We start from the raw sequence: 27568 nt of genomic DNA, 5'->3' as shown, positions 1-27568 counted from the left end.
TTTTTGCACCTTGCAGCGCAACGGTGCCCCGTTTTTGCACCCCGTGGTGTGGCATTATCCCATTTTTGCAACCCGAGGTGCCGCAGTGGCGTCCCCATTTTTGTGTCCTGAGGGACCATGGCAGTGTCCCATTTTCATAGCCCAAGGTGCAGCGGCAGCCCGTTTTAGTGCGAGGGGGTGTGGGCACAAAGCACGCACCCTGCCCAGCTTGTCTTGCGGCCTGGTGGCCAGCAGACCACAGACAACTACTGGCCCGTGGCCAACAGGTTGGGGACCCTTGAGGCTAGGGAACCTCATCAGGGCTAGAAGAGAAGGTGGGTTTGCAGAGCGAAGGTGGCAGACTGTGGGGTCCTCGGTGGTCTCTGAGCTGGGTGGTTTTCATTACCCAAAGTAGGTAATACCAGCAGTGATCAGCTCATCTGGGTGGGTCATGAAACCTCTGCAAGAAAACAGCCAAGTTTAGCAGCTAGATTATGTGCAAAAAAGGAATGGACACATGGATTCCCACAATGGACGGACGGCTGCAGTGGCTGATGGAATTAGCAGAGGGCTAAATTGACCGCTCTGATTAAAGGAAAAAAAACACACAATTACTTTTGTTTCTACTTGGAAACCACCTCTGGGCTTTGTGCTTGAGGTGGAAAAAAATATATATGAAATTTTGATTTGGGGTTTTACCAATGAGATTGGTTGTTCTAGACATGGCTAGTTTATACCACAGGTGCTCCTCGGTTTACGGCCATAATTGAGGTCAAAATTTCTGTGGCTAAGGTGAGATTTGTGAAGTGAGTTTTGCCCCATTTTACGACCTTTCTTGCCACCGTTGTTAAGTGAGTCACTGCACTTGTTAAGTTAGTGAGAGTTAAGTGAGGCTTCCCCCATTGACTCTGCTTGTCAGAAAGTCACAAAAGAGGATCACGTGACCCCCCCCCCCGGACATGGCAACTGTCATAAATGTGAGTCAGTCATCAAGCATCCCTCATGTAAATCACGTGACCACGGGAATGCTGCAGTGGTCATAAGTGTCAAAGTAAAATGGATCTTCAAACTTGGCCCTTTTATGACTTGTGGACTTCAACTCCCAGAATTCCTCAGCCAGGAATTCTGGGAGTTGAAGTCCACAAGTCATAAAGGGCCAAGTTTGAAGACCCCTGAGGTAAAAGATTGAGGTTTGATGTTCTTATTCTACTCTACCAAACAAAGGAAGTCAAAGTCAACACCTTTTTTTTCCTTTTTCCCCTCTCCACTTCCCTCTTTCCTCACTAATTTTCCCATTATCTTCCGTAATTTTATATTTTATATTATAAACTAATAAAGAAAAAAAAATAAGAACGCAGCCAAGCTCAGAGAGCACGAAGGACCACCCCCATTTTAACTCCTGAGCTACAAATATTCCCCTTTGTTGGTAACCTGATAAGGATGCTTTAGGATAATAATAATAATAATAATAATAATAATAATAATAATAATAATAATAATAATAATAATAATAATAATAATAATAATAGAAACTGCACAATTATGGATGAAACATGTAACAGTGATACCCATTGTCATCGGGGCACTGGGAACTATGTCCAAAAACTTTGCAAAACACATCGAGAAATTGCAGCTTCCTGCAGTAACTCCAGCAAAGCTTCAAAAAAATGCACTACTCGGAACATTTTACATTTTAAGGAGATGCCTGGTTGATACCTAGGATGCTGGCAGCAACCTGTGTCGACCGTTAGTGCCAGTCAATTTGAGTGTTCAGTTGACTGAGTTTCATGTTTAATGAATCAGTTAAATAATAATAATTAAAAAATAAAAATAAATAATATTATAAAAAGTTGGAAGGGACCTTGGAGGTCATCCAGTCCAAACCCCTGCTCAGGCAGGAAACCCTACAGCATTTCAGACAAATGGCTGTCCAGTCTCTTCTTAAAAACTTCCAGTGTTGGAGCATTCACAGCTTCTGGAGGCAGGTAGTTCCACTGGTGAATTGTTCTCACTGTCAGGAAGTTTCTCCTTAGTTAAACCAGCCAGTTACAGCTCAATTGCAAATAATGATTGGAACAAACCCTCTTGTGTGGGTGCAAAGTGTGTGAACTTGGCTGATGCTTCCCTGCAGCACAAATGGGCCAAGGAAAAGGAGGACACACACACACACACATACACAGAGAGTGACCACAGGGCGAGCTGGCAATGCCAATTTATTGTCCTTTTATCGTTCTGAGGCTTCACTCGTGTGGCAGGAACTGGGCCCGGAAAGGAAAGGGGGAAGCATAAGGTCTCCTGCCCCAGGCAGGGGGTTGGACTAGAAGACCTCCGAGGTCCCTTTCTAGCTCTGATTTCGATGTGCAAAACATGACGCAATATTGCAGGCAGCATCGATAAAAGTGGCCCATTGCAAATCTGGGGGGAGGGGGGGCGTCGAGCATTTGGGTGGAAAGTTCTGGGCAGCTGTGTCAGCTTCCTCTGCTAAAAAAAGATAATGGTGGGTGGTCTCCCCAAATTGTGTGGGGGGGGGGGGCTGTCCTGCACAGCGAAAAGCCAGGTAGAGTTGCAAGGTGTTCCAATATGCACTCCTGGGTCTTAAGGGGATGTGGGCTTGTGCCAGCAATCCTTTTTCATGCCGTGGGTGGGGTGGGGTGGGGGGGTCGCACCCCAATACCTGCCCTTCACGTAAGGGGGATGCGAGGAGGTGGGCAACTCCTTTGGGGAAGGCCGTGGGGATGGCTCCAAGCCCCGTCTGCAGGGGGGCAATGCCGCTTCTTAGTCCTGTGAATCGGGCTAGGGAAATGTAGCCCCCGACTCCTTTTGCACCCTGGGAAGTCTGCTTGGAGGGGGGATGCTTGGCAAATGAGGGAGGCTCTCGGGAAGGGGGGGGGGGCAAACTGGCCACATGCGGGGGGGGCGAGCTTTCTCTGCCCTGGGGAGGGGTGGGCCCTGCAAATACGAGAACCAGGGCAGAAAAGGGGCAGAGTTGTAAGGCAAGGAGGCTGCCAGGTTTGAAGAGGGGTCCCACCAGGAGCCTCAAAGATGCTTTGCCCAGCTTGCTTGGCAGGATCCATTGGTCAAGGCAACCCCCTGCCCAGTCCTTCAGCTCCTTCCCTAAGCCTAAGGGAGGCCTGCCAGAGGTCCGGGGGTTTCAGACCTCACGCTGGTCCGGGGCCTTGATGCGACGGGAGGCCGGGCCCAGTTCCACTTTGCAGACCCGCTGGGCAAACTTGAGGGAGCAGATGGATTCGCCCACATTCTCCTCCAGGGGGGAAATCTGAGGAGGCAGATGGGAGAAAAGGGGGAGCTGAAGGCCCCCGAAGCCCCTCCCCAAGCATATTTCCCACCAGGAAAGCCCTTGGGTGCCCCGCCCGGCTGGAACTCCTGGAGCCCAGGTGCTGGGGGGGGCACTGCCCAATCCCAATGTGCCCCCCTCCCCCAGCTCTCAAGGGAGGGGAGAAAAAGGGGGAGGGACCTGGACCTGGAGGCTTCCAGAAGGCAGGACCGACGCTCTCCCCAAGGTCTCACTGCTGGAGACCCCAGGGTCTGCCTCTGTCCTGGCAGCTGGCTCTGGATTTGAGAGCCCTGGTCCCACAACTGTGTCTCTCTCTTACTCTCTCTCTCTCTCTCTCTCTCTCTCTCTCTCTCTCTCTCTCTCTCTCTCTCTCTCTCTCTCTCTCTCTCTCTCTCTCTCTCTCACACACACACACACACACACACACACACACACCAGTCTGCATTGCAGATCCTGCAGGAACAGCTGAGAAAATGGCCCAAAGTTTCTCGGGTTCTTTTTCTCCGAAAACATTTTGCTTCTCATGTGAGAAGCTTCTTCAGTTCTCAATAACGGAAGAACTTCTGAAGAACTGAAGAAGCTTCTCGGATGAGAAGCGAAGCGTTTTGAAAGAAAGAAAGGAAGGAAGAAAGGAAGAAAGAAAGAGAAAGAAAGAAAGAAAGAAAGAAAGAAAGAAAGAAAGAAAGAGAAAGAAAGTTCATCTGCCTTTTGGAAAAAGCCCCCTTGGGATGACTATGACTGAGAAGCTCCCTAGAAGATGGCGCTTTCCCCCACCCCAGGCGCCCGCAAGATGTCGGAATGGCGCCTCCGTCTCCATGGCGTGAGAGGCCGTTTAAGAATCAGGTGGAAACCCAAAGCCGGGCGGCCCAGGGGTCTCTTTTGGCCTTTTTGGTGCCTGGCAGCCTAGCCCCTTTTGCAGTGGGGGGGGTGAGAGAGGGTCTCCCCACGGAAGGCCAAGGAGCCGGAGGGATCTTGCAGCCCGAAGGCCGACTGTTGGCCCCTGCAGCCGTTGGTGGACTTCCAGCCAAGGGTCTCGGGGCCCTGCTACCTCGGGGGGCCCAGCCACGCCACCTCCCCTCACCTGCACCATCATGACCGTCTTGCTGCCTTTGCCCAGAGAGTCCTGCAACAGGTAGGTGAGCTTGGAGTTGCGGAAGGGCACGTGGGCCTGCTTGGTCCGCAGGGCCTGGATGACCTCGCCCAGGGCCAGCAGGGACCGGTTGATGCTCTGGGCTTCCTTCAGCCGCTCCCCCTGCGCGCCGGACTTCCACACTCGCTCTGAGCCGGCCAGGTCCACCAGGTTGAGCTTCCCTGCGAGGGCAGTGTGGTTGGCAAGCTTCTCCAGGGCTGGAAGAGGCCCTGCATCGCCCCAGGGCAAGGGGGCAAAAAGGGCACCGAGCATTTTGTGGCGGGGGTCCTTCGGGCTTCCCCCTCCCCCCAGTGGCGATGGAAGGAGACAGCCGGCTGGAAGGTTTGAGGACACCTGGAGGGAGAGCGTCACTAAGGGAGGCCAAGGACTGGCAGGGTGCAAGCAAGCCCAGACGGAGAGGCTGCCGCATGCAGCGGCCGGAAGGCCATCTGAAGCAGGAGCCCAGCAGCCCAGCTCCTTCCCTGCCCTGGAAGGGTGGAGAGGGAGAAGCAGGGGGGCTTCCAAGCTGAAGGGTGTCCTCCAAAGCCCATCCTCTTGAGAAGCCCAAGGCCTCTCCCACCCTGCATCTGGAGGTCTCTCTGGAACCTCTTCAGATGCCCAGGTCAGCCCTTGCCCTGCCCAGGGAAGCTACCTGTCACCTTGGTGCCGCTGGCCAGCTCAGTGCCGCTGAGCGTGAGCGTGAGCAGAGCGTGCGAACGGGAGCTGTGGGCGTTCATGTGGGTGGAGAAAGTGGTGCGGTTCCGTTTTCCCAGCTGGAGAATCTGGGTGCAGCAAAAGGGGAGGGGAATTGGTCAGGATCGCCCCTCTTAAGGGGGAGAGCCATTATCCAGGGCCCGGAGGCTCCGTCTGAAAGGCAAATCTGCACGAAATAAATCCATAATCAACAAAAGGATTTCGCCGCCACCTCTCTTTTTGGTGTGTGTGCCTTCCTTCGAGTCAGGGTGGACTCCTGGCAGCTGCCCGGAGAAGTCTTTGCAGTTCTCTTGGCAAGATTTCGGGGGCGGCTTACTTACCATTGTCTCCTCGCCAGGGCTGAGAGAGAGAGACTGGCTCAAGTCACCCAGCTGCCTTTGTGCCTAAGGCAGGACTAGAACTCACCATCTCCTGGTTTCTAGCCTGCTGCCTCAACCACTAGAGCAGGGGTCTCCAAACTTGGGGACTTTAAGATTGGTGCACTTCAAATCCCAGAATTCTCTGTGCTGTTAGAGCAAGTAGTATTTTAGGAATTAAGAACTGTCCCCTTAAGGGATAGCCTTCTGAGAAATGTAGTTTTAAGTTACCGGTCATATCTGTGTTCTGACTGACCACTGGGAGGGACTTCTCTTTAATTATGGGATTTCCTGGCTACCTGCCAGTCAGCGAGGTCTCTATGAAGTCCAGCCACACGATCTGTTTGCTCCGTTAGTATGGAAGAAGCTTTTTTGTTTTTTTAACCTATGTGATGGGATCAGATTGTGAAATGTGCCTCAGAAGAATCTCTGCAATAACTGTGAGTTAATGTTTAGAGAAATCCTGATGAATAAAGTAATCTGCATGAAGCCCTCCATGGAGTTAATGTGTCTGGGGCTGGGGCGAAAGCAACTGCCTGTATCCGGAACAGATTGGGAGTTGAAGTCCACCAGTCTTAAAGTTGCCAAGTTTGGAGACCCCTGCACTGGACCAAACTGGCTCACACCCATCATCCGGCAACAGGTGAGCTTTGGCGTTGCCACGCCAAGCAACAATGACCATCCCCAACCCAGAACCTCACCTTCCCTGGCAGACCCCCTCCCTGGCCAGTGTGCTCACCATCGGACGGGCAGTCCCCACCCGGCCGAGCTGGCCCCCAGACAGAGGTCCAGTTCACCGACCTTCTGAATCTCGGAGAAGTTCTGGACCTCCAGGCTGGTGAGGCCGGGGATGTGTAGCTGACCACTCCCATCAGGATGCAACTTGATGTCTAATTTCTCCTGAGGATCCTTGGTCAGTAGGTCTCTGGAGAGGGGAGAGAGAGAGAACAGGCAACTGAGAGCAGAGAACTGTCCGCCAATACTTGAGGAGGGGGTCAAGCTCTTGTCCAAAGCACCAGAAGGCAGGAGAAGAAGCAACGGATGAAAACTAACCAAGGAGAGAAGCAACCTGGAACTCAGGAGGAATTTCCCGACAGTGAGGACAATGAACCAGTGGAATTGGCTTGCTTTCCAGAAGTTGTGGCTGCTTCATCACTGGAGGTTTTTAGGAAGATATTGGACAACCATTGGTCTGAAATGTTTGAGCAGGGGGGTGGACTGGAAGACCTCCAAGGTCCCTCCCAACTCAGATATTCTTTATCCCCATTGAGAGTGAGAACAATTAATCAATGGAACGGATTGCTTTTTGGGGTTCAGGATTCGGGTTGTACCTTAGCCATAATAATAATAATAATAATAATAATAATAATAATAATAATAATAATAATAATAATAATAATAATAATAATAATATCATCCGGGTGACTTTGGGCCAATCAGCAGGAGACTGGGAGTTCTAGTCCTGCCTTCCTCGTGAAAGCTGGCTGGGTGACTTTGGGCCAATCCGTCTCTCCCAACCCACCTCACAGGGTTGTTGTGAGGAAAACAGCAGGAGGAAGGAAGATTAGATATGTTCACTGCCTTGAGCGGTTTACCAAGTAATAAAGGCGGGATGAAAATAAATAAATAGCATCTTTCAAGGATGAAACCTCTGCGGGGCGTGGAAGGTTAAAGAGCAAAGCAAAGCAAAGTTAAGGCATCCGACGGGGCTGGCTCTTCCTCCTTGGGTCCCAGGCAGCGCCAGAAAAGGCCAAATCAGGCCCGGATAGAAGCTCTCGGTTGCCTTTGATCTCCAGCTTGCAAAGAGCTGCCTTTTGAAGGGGGTGCCGGTCACTCCCCCCCCTTTGCTCACCTGATCACTTCGTTGTAGATCTCCACCATGGTCAGGTGGGCGGAGAACTTCCACGCCTCCGCCTGCTTGGCCTCCATCTCCTGGTAGAGAGCTCGCAGGGCCCGCTGGTTGATCCCCGGATTCCCCGGGTGCCCCTGGAAGCAAAGCAGAGCTTGGGAACCTCTTCCTCCCAGGGAAGCAGGCCCCGGGGGGGGTGGGGGTGGGGGGCATTTTTCTTCTGGAGCTCCCTTCCTCTTCTGCACAAGAGGGGCATTAGAGACTCATGAGGGCCTGGACACTCTCTGAGCCTGGCCGTTTCCTTGCAGACGTTTCATCGCCCAACTAGGGAACATCATCAGTGCTAGGAGGGAGTGAGGCGTGTGGAGAGGAGGAGGAGGAGGAGGAAGAAGGAGGAAGAGGAGGAGGAGGGGAGGAGGAGGAAGACTGAGGGGTCTTTGGTGCTCTCTGAGCTTGGATGTTTTCTTGCAGACGTTTCATGATCCAACTAGGGAACATCATCAGTGCTAGAAGGGAGGGGGGATTTGCCCTCTTTTATATACAACTGACAGGGCCTTGTGTGTAATCGGAGAACAAACCCTTCTTCCTTCTAGAGCCGATGATGTTCCCTAGTTGGGTTATGAAACGTCCACAAGAAAACATCCAAGCTCAGAGAGCACCAAGGAGTTTAGCCCTGAGCTGCAAATATTCCCTTTCACCGGAGACCCACTGCCGGCCCAGTCCCAGATCCCCGACCCCCCCTGAGGGGGGAGCCCCACTCAGCCACGCCACACTGGGCAAGGCCTTACCTCCATGGTGTAGGTCTTGCCGGAGCCCGTCTGCCCGTAGGCAAAGATGCAAACGTTGTAGCCTTGCAGGCAAGACAGGACCACCGGCTCAATCTCCAGGAAGACCTGCCAGGGTAGAGAGGAATTGGGGGGGGTTTTCACCAAACAATGCCCTTTGCTGCCCCCCACTTCCTTGCAGGTACCATAGAGAGTGGGAGCTGCGAAGGAGCGGGGAGGGGGTAGAGGGGGGGTCTAGAAACTGGGACGGGTGTCACCCACTGACCTGCGTCAGGACCCCGCATAGCCTCGTGATCCCCCTAAAGCAGGGGTCTTCAAACGTGGCCCTTTTATGACTTGTGGACTTTAACTCCCAGAATTCCTCAGCCAGCAAATGCTGGGAGTTGAAGTCCACAAGTCATAAAAGGGACACGTTTGAAGACCCCTGCCCTAAAGCTTCACACACACACACACACACACACACACACACACACACCCGCAGGGGAAATGAGAGAGCGGTGCCCTTTTTCCTTAAGGGGGAAAGAGGGGGCTCCTGGAATTCCCCTAGGCAGCCCCCCCCGAAACGGAGCCCTCCAGTATAAGGCAGGGCACGATGGGACCTCATCCCAGTTGCAACATTCCCAGAGTTTGTACAGTGATGTGTTGCCCCCTCCACATCCTGTCCCCTCAGTTCTGTCTCCCCAGGAATCCGGGGAGGGGGGAGGCTGAGTCGAGACCCCAGTGGCGGCTGGCCCACGGGGCGCCCTCACCTCCTCCTGAGTGGCGCAGGGCAGGAAGACCTTGTCCAGCCTGAAGCGGTGCTCCTTCCCCTTGTAGCAGGCGGTCACATAGCCATCCTCGGCCGGGCTGGCCTCCACTCCGGGGCCCCCCTGGACCCCCCCCTGCTGCTGCTGCTCCTCCTCGGTCAGCGGCTTCAGGCGGCAGAGGACCCGGATGTTGCCTGCGGGGTGGGGAGGCCAGGCAGGGTCCGTTCAGGCTGACTCACCAAGGCGGAAGGGCAGGGCCCTGTTTTGGGCTCCTGGGGGGGGGGTCCCCGTACACAGGAACGAGCCCCCCCCGATGCTTTCTCCCTACACCTCAGCTGCCTGTGGCAGAGGCAGCTTTCCCTGCAGTTTCCACTGCTTATGGCCTTATGCGCATCTCATCTCTGCTTCTGGAAGTGGAAGGGGGACCACCAGGAGATCTCAGGGCCTCAGGCTAGACCGGGAAGGGCCAAAGGGAAGCTGCAGAGCTGCGTCCGGAGATCCACCAGCTCCATTGCGGGGTGTCCTTCTTTGTTCGGCTGCCGGGGGCCCTTCAACCTCTGCTTTTCTACAATTTGGGGCAAGGAAGAGGGGGTGTGAGGAATTAAAAGCCCCCTCCCCTCTCTTGGGAACAGAGGTGGCATCCAGGAAAGGCAGGGACCACCTGCCCTCCGGGAGGAGCCCTCAAGCTGCTAGTCCACAATGAGGCTTGCTGCAGTCAAAGACCCTGGGAAGCAGGGATGGACACAGCCAAGATTATGCCCGTGAAATGAATGCCGGAGGAGGCCCTTCCCTGGGACTAAAATGGGCCCTCAGAGGTGGGTGTTTGGCCAGGGGGGGGGAGCCTGCTCACTGGTGCTGGGGGGGGCAGGAGGGGGAGTCGAAGGACCAGAAGGACTGGGGGCCGTCAGAACCACCCACCCACCCACCCACCCCCAATCTGTGCAGTGGCAAAGATTCCCCTGGGACATGATGATGATCATCATCACCATTAATAATTTTTTTAATTTAATTTAATTTATTAATTATTTAGTTTATTTATTCTTCTTTTTCTTTTATTTGTTATTTTATGCACTTTCTCTTTTATTATTTAGTTTGCTTTTTCTTGGATTTATTTTCTTAGTTTTGTTTTATTGATTTTAATCGTTATTTTATTACTCCACTTACTTTTTCTTAAGTTTGGCTTTAGTATTGATTTATTTTTTATTTTATTTCTTTGTTTTATTGTATTTTCCATTTTTGCTATTTTCTTTTACATTATTTGTTTATTATTTAATTTATTTTTATTTATTTAATTTAATTCTGTCTATTACTTTACTTCCTTCTATTTATACCCGGCCTGAATTCGGAAGCTGTAGGGGCTTCCGTTCCTCCCAGCCAGCCAGGGGATCCGCCCTTTCCCTCAGCCTCTCGTGGTCTGCCCACCCCCCAAGAAACCAAGCCAGGGAAAGCCCCCCCTGCCCCCCCTGCATACCCGGGCACCCCCACACACACACCTTTCAGTTCCAGCAGCTGGTCCTGATATTTCTTGCGAAGCTGCACCTCCCGCTGGTAGCGCTCCTGCAGAGCCTGGCTGCCCTGCGCCACCGCCCTGATCACCGAGAACATCTGGAGGGGAGGGGGAAGCATGAGGGGGGGAGAGCAACCCCCCCCCCGGAAGCCCCCAGCCTGCAGCCTCTTCAGCCTGCCCTGAGGCCCTTCCCGACCTGACTTTCCTCCCGGAGGGAATCTGAGGCTCTGTGGGGACCAGCTGCAAAAGGGAGGCATCCCGGGGGGGGGGCACAGAGGGCAGCTTTTAAGACTGCTGGACTTCAGCTCCCAGAATCCCCCTGGCAGCCCGGCTGAGCCTCACCTGCAGCTTGGCTTCCTCCATGGCAGCTTTGTAACAGTGGGCAAAACTCCCCATTTCTCCCCGAAAGCTCCGGAAATCCAGTTGCAGCCCCTGGAGGGAGGGGCGGAGGGTGTGCAGGTGCCGCTTCATTCCTGGAACGGAGGGGGGGGGGAACAAAATGGGGGGAGGGGGAGAAGGCCAGGGTGAGCCGCCAGCCTGCAGTTGCTCCAAGGAGGAAATTGCTTGTTCCTGGCAGGAGCCCTCCTTTCCCTGGGGGGAGGAATCCACCCTCCCTGGGGCCTGATGCATTCCCCCCCCCCCCGACTTCCTCCCCCCAATACCTGCCAGCTGCTGGCACAGGGGCCGGGCACGCTCCTCGGACCCCCGGCAGGCCTCCTGCACTGCCGCCGCCTTCTGGTCCTCCAGCTGATGGATCTCCTGCAGCAGCTGCTGGCGCAGCCCCGAGACCTCCTCCTCGTAGGCAGAGATCTGCTGGGGCGAGAGGGCCCTTCAGGAGGGGCAGGGGCCACCCTCCGCCTTCAAGGTGACCGATGAAGCCCCTCCCTCAAGCTCTTCCTTCTAATTCAGGGGTCCCCAACCTCGGCAACTTTTACAACTGGTGGATTTCAACGCTCAGCTGAATCCTGGGAGCTGGAAGCCCACCAAGTCTTAAAGTTGCCAAGGTTGGGGAGCCTTGCTCGGAAACAGGGGTCCCCAACCTGTGGGCCGCAGCCCACTGGCGGGCCACGAGGGGTTTGCAACCGGGCCGTGGAAACGCCTGGCGAGCGCACACACGGTCTTCCTGGCTTGCGCCAGCAGCGGGCGAATGGGTGCGCTCCACTTGTGTGTGTGAGCGGCTGGCGCATGTACAAAGCCTGCGAGAAAAGGGAGCTGCGTGCGCGCTTGCTGGCAACTTGCACGGAACTCCCCTCCCCCTCTTCTCTCGTCGGTCCACAAAGCCGGAAAGGTTGGGGAACCCGAAATTCTGTGGCTAAGTTAGACGGTTGCTAAGAGAGTTTGCCCCATTCTATGACCTTCTTTAGCCGTTAAGTGAATTGCTGACGTTGTTAAGTTAGCCACTTGGTCCTTAAATGAATCTGCCTTCCCCGTTGACTCTGCTTGTCAGAAGGTGGCAAAAGGGGATCACGTGACCCCAGGGGGATGCTGCAACAGTCATAAGTACACGCCAGTTGCCGAGCGTTTGAATTTTCACCATGTGACCGTGGGGATTCTGCAGTGGTCGTAAGTGTGAAACACGGCCATGAGTCGCTTTTTGCTCAGTGCTCTTGTAATTTCAAATTACATGGATGGTGGTAAGTCAAGGGCTACTTGTAGTGACCCCACAGCACGTGCACGCACACACACACACCTGGACCGGGCCATCCCCGGGACAGGAGAGGCCGTCAGCTGCCCTTTCCTTCAGGGAGGGCGCTGCAGATGTCGAGGTGAGCCCCTCCCCTGGGGCAGAGCACGGCCCAAGACCCGCAGCTTACCTTGTGCCGGAGGGCAGACGCTGCCCCCTCCGAACTCTGCAGCTGCTCCGCCAGCTGTTGGCACCGCTGGGCCTGGGAGGAGAGCTGCTGCATCAGGAGCCGGTTCTGCTCCTCCGCCTGGGCCAACGCCTGCAGCTCCTGCGAGGGGTCCGCCGGCAGCCCCAGGCCCTGGGCGGGGGGAAGGTCGGCACGGCGCATAAGAAGGGGATGGATGATCCCCAGACCCCTCAGCCCCTGCAAGAGAACCCTCTTAGCCCCTCTCCTCAACTGCCACCCGCCCACCTTGTCAGACTGGGGGCTCTGGGCTTCCCCACTGGCGCGTCTCTGCCTTTTTTCAGTGGGGAGGGCTTCCCACTCAGGATTCCCTGGTGCTCCCCCAGCCAGCTCTGGGCCTGCTCAGCTATCCTGTGATTAACCAGGGGGTGGGTGGGTTATCTATCTATCCATCTATCATCCATTCATCTGTCTATCCATCTGTCTATCTATCTGTATATTCGTCCACCCATCCATCCATCCATCCATCCAACCCACCCACCCACCCACCCACCTATCTATCATCTATCTATCTATCTATCTATCTATCTATCTATCTATCTATCTATCTATCTATCTATCTATCTATCTATCTATCTATCTATCTATCTATCATCCATCATCCACCTATCATCCATCCATCCATCCATCCATCCATCCATGCATTTATTTATTTATTTATTTATTTATTTATTTATTTATTTATTTATTTATTTATTTATTTATTTATTTATTTATTAAGAAAATGGATGGGCCCACCCAACTCACTCTTGGAGACTCTGGGCAGCTTGCAGCAATAAAACCCAAACACAAAACCTCCAACTCTGCTGTTTTGTTGTCACCTCAGGAGAGGACACCCCACGGAGCCTCCCCAGGCAACGCCACGGTCTGGTTCGCACACGGCACTTGGCTGCTCTTTCTTTAGCTGTGGCTTGTTAAAGACAGAGTTTGCAGAGCAGGCTAAGAATAAGAGAGTCAGAAGGGACCTTGGAGGTCTTCTAGTCCAACCCCCTGCTTCAGCCAGGAGATCTTATACACCAGGGGTCTTCAAACTTGGCCCTTTGATGGCTTGTGGACTTCACATGTGCCGAGGTGAGGAATTCTGGGAGTTGAAGTCCACAAGTCATAAAGGGACCAAGTTTGAAGACCCCTGGTATGAACCATTTCAGACAAATGGCTGTCCAGTCTCTTCTTAAAAGCCTCCAGAACTGGAGCACTGTTGTTTTGTTATCTCCTGCCCCACCCAGCTGGTCCAAGGCCTTGCTTCCTATCACCCCTGTCTTCATTGCGCCAGGCAGATGCGACCAGGATGGCCCTCGCTGGCATGCCCAGATGGGGAGAAGCCACAGTGCCAGCGTGGGTCATCCGGGACAAACGCCAACAATGACACCATTTGGGGTCACCTTGGCTCAGCGACGTCAGCACATGCACGAGGCACCTATCCAGAATGCCGACGTGACGCTGGGCACAGCTGATGCGGCATGGGATGTGGCGTGTCCCTAGGGGCAGGGGTAGGCAACCACGGCTCTTTTATGACTCATGGACTTCAACTCCCAGAATTCCTGAGTCTGACTCAGGAGTTCTGGGAGTTGAAGTCCACGAGTCATAAAAGAGCCGTGGTTGCCTACCCCTGCCCTAGGCAGAGATGGCAGGGCTGTTTCCTCCAGAGGGGGACGCAGCGCGAAGAGGGCAAAGAGAACGGAGGGGTCCCTGCTGTTTGACGGGGTCCTCAGTAATTTCTGGGGAGCTGCTTCTTTCCCCGCCTGGTGACCCGTCTCTTACTTTTAATTTTAAGCTTTCCGCTTTGAACATCGGAGGCTTTCCTGTTTTAATCCTGCAGTAGTTTTATTTCGTTATTATTAGCTACCCGGGATTGCTTGGTAGAGAGAGATGGGTGGCGTGGAAATTTAATAAAGAATGATAAGTTGCCACCCGCTTCTCCTTTTCTTTCTCCCCGATAGTCTGCGCACGGCTCTTTTTTATTCCTTGCCCTTGGTTTGCCCCCCCCCCCACGTATTTCCATGCAGAGAAGGGGCCTCACCCCCAGCCGCACTCACCTGGACCGCAGGAGGGCAGTTCTTTAGACCCTCCCCGGGGAGCTGCAGCCCGCACAGCTGCTTGTCCAGCTGCCACACCTCTCTCTCCCGGAGCCACTGCAGCCGGTCCAGGCGCGCCTCCAGTCGCATCAGCTCCTCCGCCTTCCGCTGCAGGCTGGCCTCCAGCTGCAGGACCTGGCTGCGGAGAGCCTCGTTCTCCTGCAAGCGGCCCCAAGAGTTTTTATTGGCTTAGCGTGTGGCAAAAAGTGTGAAAAATTACATCGCAAGCAGCAAGAATTAACTCACACCTACACGCACCTATGTGCTGCATGCGGAATTTGAGCGGGGGGATGGGGGGGGAAAGGAGCAGATTCCAAGACATGAGGACCCCCAGCCCAGAGGAGCCCCCAGCCTCTTTGAACGCCGGTGCCCCCTTTCCTGGCCAAATCAGCTGAACGCTTTGTCTGATGGCAGAGCAGAGCGTGTCTGTGACTCTTCACATGCTCAGAGGAGTCCATTGTGGTGACACTGCTGCTCTCGCAACTCACTGTGGCAGGACTGGGCATTTCCGCTCTTCCGAAGATGCTTTTCCACAGAGCTGACCTGACCTTCCCCCGGCCCCATTAAAATAGAATAGAATAGAATAGAATAGAATAGAATAGAATAGAATAGAATAGAATAGAATAGAATAGAATAGAATAGAATAGAATAGAATAGAACAGAACAGAACAGAACAGAACAGAACAGAACAGAAAATATGGAATGGAATGGAATGGAATGGAATGGAATGGAATAGAATAGAATAGAATAGAATAGAATAGAATAGAATAGAATAGAATAGAATAGAATATGGAATGGAATAGAATAGAATAGAATAGAATAGAATAGAATAGAATAGAACAGAACAGAACAGAAAATATGGAATGGAATGGAATGGAATAGAATAGAATAGAATAGAATAGAATAGAATAGAATAGAATAGAATAGAATAGAATAGAATAGAATAGAATAGAATAGAATAGAATATGGAATGGAATGGAATGGAATGGAATGGAATAGAATAGAATAGAATAGAATAGAATAGAATAGAATAGAATAGAATAGAATAGAATAGAATAGAATAGAATAGAATATGGAATGGAATGGAATGGAATGGAATGGAATGGAATGGAATAGAATAGAATAGAATAGAATAGAATAGAATAGAATAGAATAGAATAGAATAGAATAGAATAGAATAGAATAGAACAGAACAGAACAGAACAGAACAGAAAATATGGAATGGAATGGAATGGAATGGAATGGAATAGAATAGAATAGAATAGAATAGAATAGAATAGAATAGAATAGAATAGAATAGAATAGAATAGAATAGAATAGAATAGAATAGAATATGGAATGGAATGGAATGGAATGGAATGGAATGGAATGGAATAGAATAGAATAGAATAGAATAGAATAGAATAGAATAGAATAGAATAGAATAGAATAGAATAGAATAGAATAGAATAGAACAGAACAGAACAGAACAGAAAATATGGAATGGAATGGAATGGAATGGAATAGAATAGAATAGAATAGAATAGAATAGAATAGAATAGAATAGAATAGAATAGAATATGGAATGGAATAGAATAGAATAGAATAGAATAGAATAGAATAGAATAGAATAGAATAGAATAGAATAGAATAGAATATGGAATGGAATGGAATAGAATAGAATAGAATAGAATAGAATAGAATAGAATAGAATAGAATAGAATAGAATAGAATAGAATAGAATAGAACAGAAAATATGGAATGGAATGGAATGGAATAGAATAGAATAGAATAGAATAGAATAGAATAGAATAGAATAGAATAGAATAGAATAGAATAGAATATGGAATGGAATAGAATATGGAATGGAATAGAATAGAATAGAATAGAATAGAATAGAATAGAATAGAATAGAATAGAATAGAATAGAATATGGAATGGAATAGAATAGAATAGAATAGAATAGAATAGAATAGAATAGAATAGAATAGAATAGAATAGAATAGAATAGAATAGAATATGGAATAGAATAGAATAGAATAGAATAGAATAGAATAGAATAGAATAGAATAGAATAGAATAGAATAGAATAGAATAGAACAGAACAGAAAATATGGAATGGAATGGAATGGAATAGAATAGAATAGAATAGAATAGAATAGAATAGAATAGAATAGAATAGAATAGAATAGAATAGAATAGAATAGAATAGAATATGGAATGGAATAGAATATGGAATGGAATAGAATAGAATAGAATAGAATAGAATAGAATATGGAATGGAATGGAATGGAATGGAATGGAATAGAATAGAATAGAATAGAATAGAATAGAATAGAATAGAATAGAATAGAATAGAATAGAATAGAATAGAATATGGAATGGAATGGAATGGAATGGAATGGAATGGAATGGAATGGAATGGAATAGAATAGAATAGAATAGAATAGAATAGAATATGGAATGGAATGGAATGGAATGGAATGGAATAGAATAGAATAGAATAGAATAGAATAGAATAGAATAGAATATGGAATGGAATGGAATAGACTAGACTAGACTAGACTAGACTAGTATAGAATAGAATAGAATAGAATAGAATAGAATAGAATAGAATAGAATAGAATAGAATAGAATAGAATAGAATATGGAATGGAATGGAATGGAATAGAATAGAATAGAATAGAAAATATGGAATAGAATAGAATAGAATAGAATAGAATAGAATAGAATAGAATAGAAAATATGGAATAGAATAGAATAGAATAGAATAGAATAGAATAGAATAGAATAGAATAGAATAGAATAGAATAGAAAATATGGAATGGAATAGAATAGAATAGAATAGAATAGAATAGAATAGAATAATAGAATAGAATAGAATAGAAAATATGTAATGGAATAGAATAGAATTGAGCTGGAAGGGTGAATGTGAATCTCAGCCCACTCGGGGGCAGGAAGGCCCCTCTTAAGAGGTCACGGAGCCCTGGGCCGGATTGGGGTCCCTGGGCTGGCCCTCACAAGGGGGCAGGGGAGGGTCTCACCACGGCCGTCCCAGGGGGGGGCTGGGCAGAGAGGGCAGCCGTCTGCTGGAGGAGCCCCTGGGAGAGCTGCAGGCTCTGCTTCAGACCTTCGTTTTCCACCGTCAGGTTGTGGATCCGCTTCTCCGAGTCCGTCACGCCCTGGGGGCCAAAGAGGCGTTCAGTCAAGGAGGGGGCCGGAAGGGACCTCGGGGGTCTTCTAGTCCAGCAACCCCCAACCTATGGGGCACCAGGGGCCGCTTCCGTGCAGAAAGGTTTTTCCGCGCACCGGAGGGGGCCTGCATCCCACGGAAGGGGCTTCGTTTGTTTCCATGACCCGGTTGCTGGCAGGCCATGGACCGGGGGGAGTTGGGGACCCCCCTTCTAGTCCAACCCCCTGCTCAAGCCCTGAGGCCATTCCAGACAGGTGGCTGTCCAGTCTCTTCTTAAAAGCCTCCAGCGACGGAGCACCCACCACTTCTGGTGGCCAGCTGTTCCACTGGTTAATTGTCCTCACTCTTAGGAAATATCTCCTTAATTCCAGGTTGCTTCTCTCCTTCATCCTGAGTTCATGATTCACGAGTTCCCTGCACGAGCCACGACCTGTTCTTCTTGGGGAAGACACCCCACATTTCCTCCCCCATTACACCACCTGCTGGGACCCTCCCCACCCCACCCCCCTTGTCCCCGTTTCCCTTTGGCCTCCCCGCCTGGAGCGAGGGGCCCGTTCCTCACCATGCCCAGACGGATCTGCTCACGTTCCTCCTCCTGTGCTCGGATCTGCTGCTTCAGGCCTCGGATCTGCCAGGAAAGAAGCCCCCGGCCAGTCACCCCCATTCAAGACCCCCACCCTCAAATTCTTTGGGTGCCAGATTTGGGGCCGCCCAAGTGCCCCCCAGCCCCCCGCTTCTGCATGCAACCCCAAGCGGCCGTTGAAAGATCTTCCTCGACAGGCAGGGAGGATAAAATACAGATGGTCCTCAATTTACAACAGTTCATTTACTGACTGTCCAAAGTGGAAAAAGGGGGACTTAAGAGACTGTTTTTTCACATGGACGACCGTTGCAGCACCCTCGCGGGACCAGAATTCGGGCGCTTGGCAACTGACTCAGACTTATGACAGTCACAGTGTCCTGGGCTCAGGTGATCCCCTTTTGAGATCCTCTGATAAGAAAAGTGAAATGGGGAAGCCAGATTCATTTAGCGACCGTGTTACCAACTTAACAATTGTATTCCTTCGCTTAACAACTCTGGCAGGAAAAGTCACAAAATGGGGCAAAACTCACTTAGCAACCTAAACTTTGGGCTCGGCTGTGGTCGTAAGTCGAGAATTTCCTGTAATGGAATAACCATTGGGAAGGGACCTTGGGAGATCTTCTAGTCTGACCCCCCTGCTCCAGCACAATAGCCAGCGCTCGGCTGGGGTCTCACCTGGTGGCGGAAGCTCCTGGCCAACCGCTGCTTCTCCCTCTCTCGCTCTTCGACCCGCTGCTGGAGACCCTCCACCTCCTCGGCCAGGCGGCTGCGCTCCCCCTGGAGGGCGCTGAGGGACTCCACCAGCTGGTGCAGGCCCCCGGGGGCCACAGGGCAGAGCAGGCCAGCGGAGGGCAGCTTCGGGCCTGGGAGGAGGAGAAGGGTTGCAGTGGGGGTGGGCAGGAAAGGGAGGGGTCCTGCCCAGGTGGCCAAAGCTCAGCCTGGACCTCTGCGCTCCTCAGGGTGGACCAGGCAACGCCCCCCATCCAGCTGCCCCTCCCCAAGATCTGGAGGGAGGCCAGCCCCTCCTGAAGGCACCTCAGAGAAAGATAATAAGAGAATTGGAAGGGACCTTGGAGGTCTTCTAGTCCAACCCCCTGCTCAGGCAGGAAGCCCTAGCTTAGACCCTTTTAGACAAATGGCTGTCCAGTCTCTTCTTAAAAACTTCCAGTGTCAGAGCATTCACAACTTCTGGAGGCAGACTGGTTAATTGTTCTAACTGGCAGGAAATTTCTCCTTAGTTCCAGGTTGCTTCTCTCCTTGATGAGTTTCCCTCCGTTGCTTCTTCTCCTGCCTTCGGGTGCTTTGGAGAATAGCTTGACTCCCTCTTCTTTGGGGCAGCCCCTGAGATACTGGAACAGTACTATCCTGTCCCCCTGGTCCTTCTCTTCAATAGACATACCCAATTCCAGCAACTGTTCCCTATATGTTTTAGCCTCCAGTCCCCTGATCCTCTTTGTTGCTCTTCTCTGCCCTCTTTCCAGAGTCTCAACATCTTTTTTACATTGTGGTGACCAAAACTGGATGCAGGATTCCAAGTGTGGCCTTACCAAGGCCTTGTAAAGTGGTATCAACACTTCACCTGATCTGGATTCCATCCCTCTGTTAATGGAACCAAGGACTGTGTTGGCTTTTCGACTGGATCCTTATTGGGGTGGGGGGGGTGGGGGGTGGGGGGTACCTCACCTGCTTGCATCTTCTCCAGGATGCCCTGCTGCTCGAGGATGATGGCTTCCAGGCTCTGGATCACGCTCAGCTTGTCCGTCACCCGCTGCTGGCAGGCCCTCTTCAGAGCCCGCTTCTGCCGGCGCCACCGGCTCTCCTCCCAGTGCAGGCGCGAACGATACTCGCCAGCCTTCTCCTGCAGCTGCTGCAACTGGGTGTAGCGCTCCAGGAAGGAGAAGAGCTGCAGCATCATTTGCACCAGGGGGGACTCCGGGGGCTGCGTGGGGAGAGGGGAAGGTGGGGGTCCCGTGGGCAGGTGTGGGAAGAGGGGAGAGCAAGGTTAGCCACAGGGTGAGCAACGGTAGGCCAGTTCTCCCTAGTCTCCCAGCAGGCTTTCATGCCTAAGGCAGGACTAGAATTCCCAGTCTCCTGGTGATTGGCCCAAAGTCACCCAGCTGTCTGCTGTACTTAAGGCCAGACTAGAATTCCCAGTCTCCTGGCGATTGGCCCAAAGTCACCCAGCTTGCAATTGTACTTAAGACCAGACTAGAATTCCCAGTCTCCTGGCAATTGACCTAAAGTCACCCAGCTGGCTGTTGTACTTAAAGCCAAACTAGAATTCCCTGTCTCCTGGCAATTGGCCCAAGGTCACCCAGCTTGCAATTGTACTTAAGGCCAGACTAGAATTCCCAGTCTCCTGGCGATTGACCTAAAGTCACCCAGCTGGCTGTTGTACTTAAAACCAGACTAGAATTCCCTGTCTCCTGGCAATTGGTCCAAAGTCACCCAGCTTGCAATTGTACTTAAGACCAGACTAGAATTCCCAGTCTCCTGGCAATTGGCCCAAAGTCACCCAGCTGGCTGCTGTACTTAAGGCCAGACTAGAATTCCCAGTCTCCTGGCGATTGGCCCAAAGTCACCCAGCTGGCTTTTGTGCCTAAGGTAGGACTAGAACCCCTGCCTCTGCACCAAGGTTGTGTGAATGTAGCAGTAAAGGAAGAAAGAAAGGCAGGGTCTGGCTCTTATAGCCCCCCACCACTAATGCTGAAGGCCCCAGGTGAAATATCCCCCTCCCCAGGACAGGCCTCTCTCCTTCCCTCCTTGCGAGACCAACACCCCAGGGACCCTCTCCTTTGCTTCTCCTTCAGCTAGAAGGAGGCAGGGCTGGACCGGGGGGGGGGGATTTCCTCCTCCGGGCCAAGGGGCATTTGAACTCAGGCCCCGCAACTCCCCCCCACCTAAGCCAGGAGAACTGGGGGCAACCTTTCCACACAGCATCTCCCTCTCGGCAGCTGCTGCCTCGCGCTTCAGGGCCAGGAACTCCATCAGTGGGGTGGGGGCTTCATCCAAGGACAGGTCATCCTCCTCCTCATCGGTGGGACTGCCTCGGTCGCTCTCGGAGCTGCCTGCCAAGACCAAGCAGGCCGGTGAGATTGAGTTGCTGCCCCTTGCCGAAATCCCCCTCCCTATGCCCCAGGCGCCCCCTCCCACCTCTGCATGCCAGCAGTTTGCCAGGCTCAGCTTGGCTGGGATGCTCCCTTGCTTCCGATAAAGGAGAAGGTAGGAGAGAGGGGGAGGGGGAGGGGGAGGAAGAAGAGGAGGAGGGCTGTGGGGTCCTTTGTGCTCTCTGACCTGGTTTGGTTGCTTACAGACGTTTCATGACCCAACTAGGGAGCATCATCAGTGCTAGAAGAAAGAGGATTTGGGGGGGGAGGAGGAGGAGGTTTACTTAGTTGGGTAATGAAACGTCTGCAAGAAAACCACGGAGTTCAGAAGGCACCCAGCACCCCTCATGCTCGCTTGAGTCTGAGCTGCAAAGCAGAGAGAAAGAAGACCCCTCCCCTTTAATTTGCTTCCAGTGAGAGGCTTCCAGGCGACCTTGGACCCTGCCCATGCCCTAAGCCTGGCAGCGCCCCTTGCCAGGATCTGTTGCTGGGGAGGGAGGAGGGGGCAACTGGCCCAACCCCTCCCCCCCCCGTGCTGAGCCTGCCCCAGTGGGGGGGGGCAGAAGAGGAGAGACGCCTACTGTCCACATCGATCAGCTGCAACCATCGGTGGTCGGGCGAGGGGGTCTTGGGGCTCTCCTCTGGCAGCTCCTCCGAGAAAGCTCTGCGGCCCTGGGGAGGCAGAGAAACGGGTCAGCCCCCTGGGAGGGTCTGTGGGAATCCACCCCCCCCCCCGGGTGCCTGCTTCAGATTAGGAACAGGTAAATCACAGCCTCCTGCCTAGGACATCTCCATGGGGCTGGGACTCGGCCCGTTGAGAAGGTGCCAGCTGGCATCGGCTACAATACCCAGCTCGCCCGGCAAGGGCTGGCAATCAGGCCCCGCAGACGGAATTCCTCTCCTAAACTGGGGGATCTATTTGCTTGTATCTTGCCTTTATTATTTTTGCAAATAACTCAAGGAGCCAAGGGGATCTAATAGTCCTCCCGCTTCCTATTTTCTCCACAACAACAACCCTTGAGGTAGGCTGGGCCAAAAGAGAGTAATTGCCCCAAAGTCACCCAGTTGGCTTTCATCCCAAAGGCAGGACTTGAACTCACCGCCTCCTGGTGATTGGCCCAAAATCACCCAGCCGGCTTTCATGCCTAAGGTGGGACTAGAACTCACCGCCTCCTGGTGATTGGCCCCAGAGTCACCCACCTAACCTCTATGCTTAAGGCGGGACTACAACTCTCAGTCTGCTGGTGATTGGCCCAAAATCACCCAGCCGGCTTTCATGCCTAAGGTGGGACTAGAACTCACCGCCTCCTGGTGATTGGCCCCAGAGTCACCCACCTAACCTCTATGCTTAAGGCGGGACTACAACTCTCAGTCTGCTGGTGATTGGCCCAAAATCACCCAGCCGGCTTTCATGCCTAAAACGGGACTAGAATTCTCAGTCTCCTGGTTTCTAATAATAATAATAATAAACCTTTATTGTCAAAGTACAACATGTGTACATTGAGATTAGCTGAGCCTCCCCCTGTGCTCTCTCCCCCCAACACACAGTGACAACAAACCCTCCATCCCACCACACTATGTGAACCAACTACACCACACACCGGCCTCCCAAGTCAACTCTGCATAAGATTACATTACATTACATTAACCTGGGGCCTTAACCACTAGACCAAGCTGTCTCTTTCAAATACTGGCGTTTCCCTCTCAGCATTTCTGGGAGACGACACACGCAAGCGCCATTCAAGTGGCTAGACACCCAGCTGCACTGGCACCACATGACCTGGTGTGGCACACAGGTGCGAGACACTCGGTTTGGTGTGCTGCAATCCTGGCCGGGCTACTTGCAACTCCTGGGGGGATCCGGCAGAGCCGAATCCCCGGAGTCTGAGCCCTCTGCCACGGCTCACGGTTCGCTCTCCATCGTGCACAGCCTTGGCCAGAGGCACACAGCTGTGGCCTCCCTGGGGGGCTGGCCTGGGGTAACCCCTCTCCCAGCTGAGTGGCCCCTGAATGGGGAAGGTGCTCTGGCTCTGTTGCTATAGTGGCAGGTGCTATGGAAACCCCATCACCGAGGGTGGGGCTCTTTCTCGTCCTCCAGGGAACGTGCAGTGCAAATCTATAGGCTGCTGCAGCTGCTAGAAGACAGGGGTGCAGGTGTGTGTGTGTGTGTGTGTGTGTGTGTGTGTTTGTGTATGTGATAGGGAGAAAGGGACCTGGAGCAGAGTCACCTGAGAGAACCACAAGCCACGGGAATCTCCCGAGAGGAAGAGACACTCTGTACATGCTCAGGAGAACTCTCTTCCAGCACTGCCAGTTTGCCCGGAGCTCTAGGAGACACACCTCTCTGTTTATGGAACCTATTGTTCATTTATGAGATTATATGTTAATTATTAAAGTCACACATTCATCCCTTCAACACGAGGAGGCGTGTGAAATCTACGTGGAGCTTTGCGCAAGTAGACGTGGCTTTGTGGTGCAAACATCCTGGGCTGCCTCAGAAGCCCACAGCGTGGGAAACAGTGTCCAGAATCCACAATGGAGGATGAATAGTCCCAAAGGTGCTTTTTTTCAGGAGGCAACTGGACTTTCCTGGTCTTTCTTTTGAAGACGTTTCACCTCTGGTCCAAGAAGCTTCTTTCTTCAGCTCTGACTGGATGGTGGGGAAGAGAAGGATTTATATTCCTTGCAGACAGCCGGTCATTTGCCTCCTTTTAGAGGGTCCTTGAGGCCACTTGGAATGCAAATGACCAGCTGTCTGCAAGTCCAGTGGCCTCCTAAAAAATCACCTTTGGGACAGCCATGACCTGGATGACTGAAACTCTCCTTAAGACACTTAGCCGTGCACTTTGGATGAACCCCTCCCAAGACCTGCAAGGTTCTTTCCGTTATTATTATTAATATTATTTAAACGCAGAGGGTTGACTGCAAACAATTTATTCAACTTTTGTTGCACGATGGACCTGTGTTTACAAACACAGAATAGACATAGGTCCATCATGCAACAAAAGTTGAATAAAATGTTTGCAATCAATCCTCTGCCTTCCTGGAAACGTTGCATTGCACCCACAACACTAGGTTGCAATTGTCTGGGCCGCGCCTACTGTCACAGGCAGGCCACCTTTTATCAGGCTAATCCGGCCTCAGGTATTTGGGGAGGGGGCTGGGACAGGCAGATGAAACATCACCTGCTTTTTGCAGAGCAGAAGAAACACGCCTGGGGCCAACTTTAGAAAGTCTGCCAGTGAATTTTAACAACCCTCCCTGCTTCCCTGGGGGCAGAAGTGGGGTGTGTGTGACTGTTTTTTTATTCTTTTACAGTATACTGTTTTTTAAAAATATTTGTAAGCCACCCAGTCACCGAGAGTCAGTGGGTGGCCATATAAATCTTTTAAATAAATAAATAAATAAATAAATATTATTATTATTATTAATTTAATTTGTATACTGCCCTTCTCCCGAAGGACTCAGGGCGGTGAACAGGGCAATACATAATAAAAACAAGATACAAAAATTAAAAAGTAATTAAACAGCAATGCCCGTAATAAATTAATACAGATTAAAAGTTAAGATCAGTTTATAAAACCCAACCCCATCCCATCAGGCCAGGCCACCTTGTTCAAAAAGGTGGGTTTTAAGATCGCGCCGGAAGGCAGTCCTCCAATTATGACCTCAGTTGACCCCCTAACTTTCTGCTGCTTTTTTTACGACCTTTTGCCCCATGTTATGAGCTTTCTCCTGCCACCGTTGTTATATGAATCACCGCAATTGTTAAATCAGCCAAACGGTTGTTAATTGCATCCGGCTTCCCCACTGACTTTTTCAGAAGGTCGCAAAAGGGGATCACGTGATCCCGGGATGCCGCAACCGTCGTAAATCCGAGTCAGTGGCCAAGCATCTGAATTTTGATCATGTGACCTCCAGTGGGGCGGGGGCTTCATCCAAGGAAAGTCCATTTTTTCCAGTGCCGTCGAAACTTTGAACGGTCACTAAATGAACTCTAATTGCCAGGATGGTTTTAAAAAAAAATAGTGCCCTTTGCTTCTTTTATTTGATAAGACTTGATCCTTGAGACACGATTCAGTTTTTTTCAGGAGGAGCCCCCAGAGCAGCTTAGCAGGGTTGAAAAGCCGAAATAACCAAATTCAGTTAAAGCCACGTTTTAACGTCCAAAAAAGAAGCAGCAGGCAGGAATTCCAGCCACTTTAGGGACTGGGATCAATCAATCAATCAATCAATCAATCAATCAGTCAGGGTCCAGATATTCTGCTGGGTTACTACAGCAAAGGGGTAAAGGCTGCTCGCAACAAGAAAGGGGGAGGGCTGCTGTTGTGCAAAGCCCCCCCCCCAAACTGGCCTTGAGGATCCATTTGCATAAGGGGATCCCTTCTGGCTAGCTTGCAGGGCCGCGGCAGGTGGGCGCGCTGAATTCCCCCCCTAAGGCCGAAAAGGAGGCTCTTGCGGGGGTCTTTGCACCCCCCAAAAACGAACCCCGCTGCAAGGATGCTTGCGGTTCTCCGCGGAGCTGGACCCGGCCAAGGGGGAGGGGCGCTCCCCGGCCGCGCTATCCTCCCCCCCCCCACACACACCGGGGTCCTCGCAGCTGCGGCGCGGCTGGGAAACGCCCCTTCCCCACGGCCCCGCGCTCCTCGCCGACCCCCGACCCTTCCAAGAGGGCGAGGAGGGACCAACCGCCCCCCCTCCGCCCTCCGGAGTCCTGGGAGCGGTGGGGAGGGTGGGGAACGCCCCCCCCCCCGCCCCAAGCGGGGCAAGGATGCTCCGGACCCTTCCTTCCGAGAGGGCGAGGAGGGTCCGGCCGCCCCCGGCCCAGGGGCTTCGGCAGTAAGCCCCCCCCCGGCGACCCCCACTCCCCCGGGCGGCGGCCAGGGGGGGCGGGGGGCGCATCTCCCCGGAGCCCCGCCCTGGAAGAAGAGAGCGAGGGTCCCGCGCATCCCCCTCCCACCCCCCAGCCGGTTCCTGCCGCCGCCTCTTACCCGGGCCGGGCGGGCGAGGGGCAGCGCCTGGGGGTCCCTCCGCAGCCGCCCCCGGGCCGCCCCCGCCTCGCCCTTCTTGAAGAGCGCGTAGAAGAGCAGCACCAGCAGCGAGTAGAAGGCGTACATGGGCGCCGGCCGGAGCCCTCCCAGCGGCGGAGGAGCAGGGCGGCCGGGGCCCGGGCGGAGCCGGGAGGCGCAGCCGGGGATGCCGGCGAGGCGGAGGCGCTTCCCCCGGCCGGGACGGGCAGCTGGAGGGCGGGAGGAGGCGACACGCGCCGCCGGCCCCGCTTCAGACGTTCCAGGCGAGGGGCGACCCGCGTCCCGGAGTGGGGTCTCTGCGCGCGGGCTGCGGGGGCGCGCCTCTGCCTCGCTGCCTGGCTGTGGTCGCGTCCGTCGGGGTTTGTGTGTCCGTGCGTGCGTGCGCGCGCGCCCGGGGGTGACTGCGGGTGTGTGTGTGTGTGTCTCTCTCTCTGTGTCTCTGTGTTTGTGTCTGTCTGGTGTGTGCGCGTGTGCGCGCGACTGCCTGCTTTTGTATGTGTGTATCTCTTACGCGTCTGTGTGTGTGTGCGTATATTTTGGTCCTATGTGTGTGTGTGTGTGTGTGTTTGTGTCCGTTTGTCTGTGTGTCCCTATGCGCCTGTCTGTATCTATGTTTGTGCATCCGTGTTTGTGTGCCCCTGTGTGTTTGTTGGATTTGCTTTTGGCCCTGGGTGACAGCCGCAGAAAGTCCAATACATTGATTGAAAAGCAGATTAAGACACACACACAGACACACACACAACCCACCTGGGCCAAATCCAAACCCCTCCCTCAGGCCAGGCTCATGAGCTGGGAGCGATTCTGCCTCCGGGAAGGAGGCCTTGCAGGGTGGAGGGGGGGTGGCCTGGGTTTTCCTGGACACCCCCCCCCCGTCAGCTCCGGGGCGGGGGGATCTGATTCACTGTGCCCAGCAGCCGCCAGGATGCGACCCCCAACCCATCATAATCTGCAGATGGCAAGCACAGGTGGTCCTCAAATCATGAGGTTCAGACAGACTTACCTGGGGGAGGACTTATGACCAGGTATGATGTTCTGACAGTCATGCCCCCCCCTTCCCTACACACACACACACACCCCACGGCCACAGTTCAGGCGCTCAGCAACCAGGCAGCAGCATTTACAGCCCTCCAATTAAAGGCTTGGAAAGATAGAACAGGAAGGACAAAATCAGCAACTGGCAATCTGGAAGCTAGCATCCCAGTTGAAGTCACCACCCCAGACACAAATGCACACACACACACACACACACACACACACACACACACACACACACACACACACAAGCCTCAAGATCCTCTGAGCAGCCTCAGGGACTGGCTGTCTTTTTGGTAACTTCATACTTGACAGCTAGCTGAGTCTGCAGTGGCAGCTTC

At 52.4% G+C, this 27568-nt stretch overlaps 1 protein-coding gene across 1 annotated transcript; it reads right to left on the bottom strand.

Annotated features, from left to right (window-relative positions):
• Window positions 1-2525: 2525 nt before the first annotated feature.
• KIFC2 (kinesin family member C2) lies at window positions 2526-26322 on the bottom strand. The gene is made up of 19 exons (XM_083358563.1): window positions 26157-26322; window positions 21747-21837; window positions 20984-21126; window positions 19742-19997; window positions 18734-18921; window positions 18038-18103; window positions 17327-17464; window positions 14265-14462; window positions 12175-12342; window positions 11023-11170; window positions 10703-10833; window positions 10347-10458; window positions 8857-9047; window positions 8111-8215; window positions 7326-7459; window positions 6275-6398; window positions 5056-5185; window positions 4356-4585; window positions 2526-3256 (listed from the first exon to the last, which is right to left on the bottom strand). The coding sequence occupies exons 1-19, from the start codon at window positions 26280-26282 to the stop codon at window positions 3131-3133; spliced, it is 2805 nt and encodes a 934-aa protein (XP_083214689.1). The 5' UTR covers window positions 26283-26322; the 3' UTR covers window positions 2526-3130.
• Between the last annotated feature and the right edge of the window lie 1246 nt (window positions 26323-27568).

The sequence above is a fragment of the Vipera ursinii genome (assembly GCF_947247035.1).
Source record: "Vipera ursinii genome assembly, chromosome: 3".
NCBI classification, from domain to species: domain Eukaryota; kingdom Metazoa; phylum Chordata; class Lepidosauria; order Squamata; family Viperidae; genus Vipera; species Vipera ursinii.
The sequence above is the reverse complement of the archived record's forward strand: the minus strand, read 5'-3'. Positions and strand labels throughout refer to the sequence as shown.